Genomic DNA, 3125 nt, shown 5'->3' on the forward strand with positions numbered 1-3125 from the left:
AGCAAACAACAAACAGAAGGTAAAATTATAGCATACAATAGGCAGGGGGTTCTACTGAAGACATGACTAATAATGTGCAAATCACAGTAGAGGGATGGGCCCTTGTGCTAACATGGGGTTGGGCTCCTTCTCAGGATCTGGGTGCTCCCAAGATAAAACACTTTTAAGAAAGTCCTATCTGCAGATCCTGTAAAGGAAAATGGAAACAAATAGCAAAAATATATCTGAAAACAGAAATTTAATTTAAAACACTTACAAATGGCAAATTTCTAGCTGTACCCTTGGTTCAGTAGTTTTACAGATCTCCCCAGTAACACTCTAATTTTTTCTGAGATGCCTCTCCACAAATCACATCTAATTCTTATTTTCTTGAGCCTCAATTCTCTTCCCTTTCTTCTCCATTGTCTCAGATATAAATCACAGCTCACAATCATCTCTCCCTTCCAGGTTACATAATCTGACATTGCCCCTCTAACCTCCTCTGCCACATTGTCAATCCTACTGTCCTGCTAAGAGATAAGGGGCAGACACCAGAGGCAAAGGCTCCCCTGCACTGGGGCACTCATGCAATGGTGGAAGGGATAAGGTGTTCAAAGCTAATGTCTCCTATACGACTACTGGACTCTGAAAAGACCTCCTGATGGCGCAGAAGATAATTACAATAATTAAGTGTACTCCTCTCACCTTGTTATTAGATGGCAGTTACAGGTAGATTGAACTACGTAGTAAGGAAATCAGTCACTGTGAGCTCCAATCACAGAAAGCAGGAAAAAGTATGTATCAGTGGAATAATTGCTGACTTCAAAACCTAGACACACACACACACAGACATGCATGAATAGAGGCATGCTCAAGCACAAATCGTTAGTTCTTTGAAGCTGAGGTAAACAGCACTAAAACTCCCAGAGGTATATGTAGAAGATATGAATGAGGCCTTTGTGTTTGGTATCCTACGATATCCATCTTTAAAACACTTAGGTCCAGTGGTAGAAGGGGAATTCCTGCCCAGTTTAAGAATGGTTGAATTGGAAAGGTGAGTTTAAAAAAATTATTAAACAACTAGGGGCGCCTGGGTGGCTCAGTCGTTAAGCGTCTGCCTTTGGCTCAGGTCATGATCCCAGGGTCCTGGGATCAAGCCCCGCATTGGGCTCCCTGCTCAGCCAGGAGCCTGCTTCTCCCTCTCCCACTCCCCCTGCTTGTGTTCCCTCTCTAGCTCTCTCTCTGTCAAATAAATAAAATTTAAAAATCTTTAAAAAAATTATTAAACAACTAGCATATGAAAATTATCTATATGCTAAAAGAAATACATACTCAACCTCAAAGAACCTACATTAATTTGTTATGAAAGTGTACACCTATGCCTTGACAATTGTTCTGAATGCAATTTAATAACAATGGCAAATTGTAGCACAGACTAATTTGAAGCACTGAGGTCAAATCAAGAGAAGTTTAGGAGGAAGGAAAAAGCATTTCAAGAAGAAAGTCTTTCTGAGATGAGCTGGATCTTACAGGGTCTGAGGGATAAAGATTAGGAAACAGAAAGAAAAAAAGGTTTTCTAGATAGGAAATACAAGTGATGAGAATCTAGATTAAAATAGAACTTTTTAAAAGGCCATACCCAAGATAGGAAAAAACCAGAGCATTGGAGAATGACTTTATGCAAATGTGAAATGAATTAGCTGGAAAGAAAGGAAGCATATAATTACTGTCCTTTAGAAGCACATAATTTGATTATAGGATTCATAACTAAAACCAGAGATACATTTTTAAACAAAAAAGAGAGGAGAGAGAAAGAGAAGGAAGGAAGGGAGGGAGGGAGAAAGGGAGGAAGGGAATCTACAAGTCCAAGAAATGTGTAGTCCTTACTTCCCTCATAGCTGTGAAGGAGGGCCCTGTGACTCTCCCACCTTCATTTTCAAGCAGAAAGAATGGAGGGAATGGCCCTCATTGATTAGTGATTCTAAGAGGAGATCAGGGTGAGTATCTTTCTTACAAGGAAAGATTAACTCAAAATATCTTGCTATCTTAGAGAATCATGTCTCAATAAACTGTGCGAGCCAGAGCTGAATGCTTCTCTCCAGTGTGAGTTCGCTGGTGATGATTAAAAGTGGAACGCTGACTGAAGGCTTTCCCGCACTCAATACATTCATAGGGTTTCTCACCTGTGTGAACTCTCTGGTGCACAATGAGCTGTGAGCTGTCACTAAAAGCTTTCCCACAATCACTACATTTATAGGGTTTCTCCCCAGTATGGGTTCTCTGATGAACCATAAGGCTAGAATTATGACTGAAGACCTTCCCACACTCATTACATTCATAAGGCTTCTCACCAGTGTGAATTCTCTGGTGAATAATGAGGTATGAGCTCTGATTGAAGGATTTTCCACACTCATTACATTTATAGGGCTTTTCACCTGTGTGAAGTCTCTGATGTCGAATAAGACATTTACTCAGACTGAATGCCTTACCACACTCATTACATTCAAAAGGTTTTTCTCCAGTATGAATTCGCTCATGGTCAACAAGTTGAGAGATCTGACTGAAGGCTTTCCCACATTCATTACATTTGTATGGTTTTTGCCCAGTGTGGAGGCTCTGATGTCGAACAAGACATTTACTCCGACTGAAGGCCTTGCCACATTCATTACACTCATAAGGCTTCTCCCCAGTATGGATCCTCTGATGGTCAGTAAGATTTCTGTTAGAACAGAAAGCTTTCCCACACTCACTACACTTGTAAGGTTTTTTACCAGTGTGAAGTACCTGATGTCGGACGAGATTTTTACTCCGACTAAAGGCAGCCCCACACTCATTGCATTCATAAGGTTTCTCCCCAGTATGGGTTCTCTGGTGGTCAAAAAGTTTGGAACTCTCATTGAAAGCTTTTCCACATTCATTACATTTATATGGTTTCTCACCATTATGGAGTCTCTGGTGTTGAATAAGATGGGAGCTGTGTCGGTAAGTCTTTCCACACTCATTGCACTCATAGGGCTTTTCCCCTGTGTGGGTTCTGAAATGAACTATGAGCTGAGAGGTCTGCCTGAAGGTCTTACCACATTCATTACACTCATAGGGTTTCTCTCCAGTGTGGATTCTCTGATGCCCAATGAGGTGTGAACTCC

General features: G+C 41.0%; 1 protein-coding gene across 1 annotated transcript in view; it reads right to left on the reverse strand.

The window, feature by feature from the left end:
* Nucleotides 1-219: 219 nt before the first annotated feature.
* The window catches only part of ZKSCAN7 (zinc finger with KRAB and SCAN domains 7), a 10202-nt gene continuing 7296 nt past the window's right edge, over nucleotides 220-3125 (reverse strand). Inside the window, exon 4 of the mRNA XM_081815198.1 lies at nucleotides 220-3121. Within this exon, the coding sequence (XP_081671324.1) occupies nucleotides 2041-3121 (1081 nt within the window). The 3' untranslated portion in view covers nucleotides 220-2040. The remainder of the gene's footprint in view (nucleotides 3122-3125) is intronic.

This window comes from Leptonychotes weddellii, chromosome 1, assembly GCF_054177405.1.
Source record: "Leptonychotes weddellii isolate Sample4059 chromosome 1, ASM5417740v2, whole genome shotgun sequence".
NCBI lineage: Eukaryota > Metazoa > Chordata > Mammalia > Carnivora > Phocidae > Leptonychotes > Leptonychotes weddellii.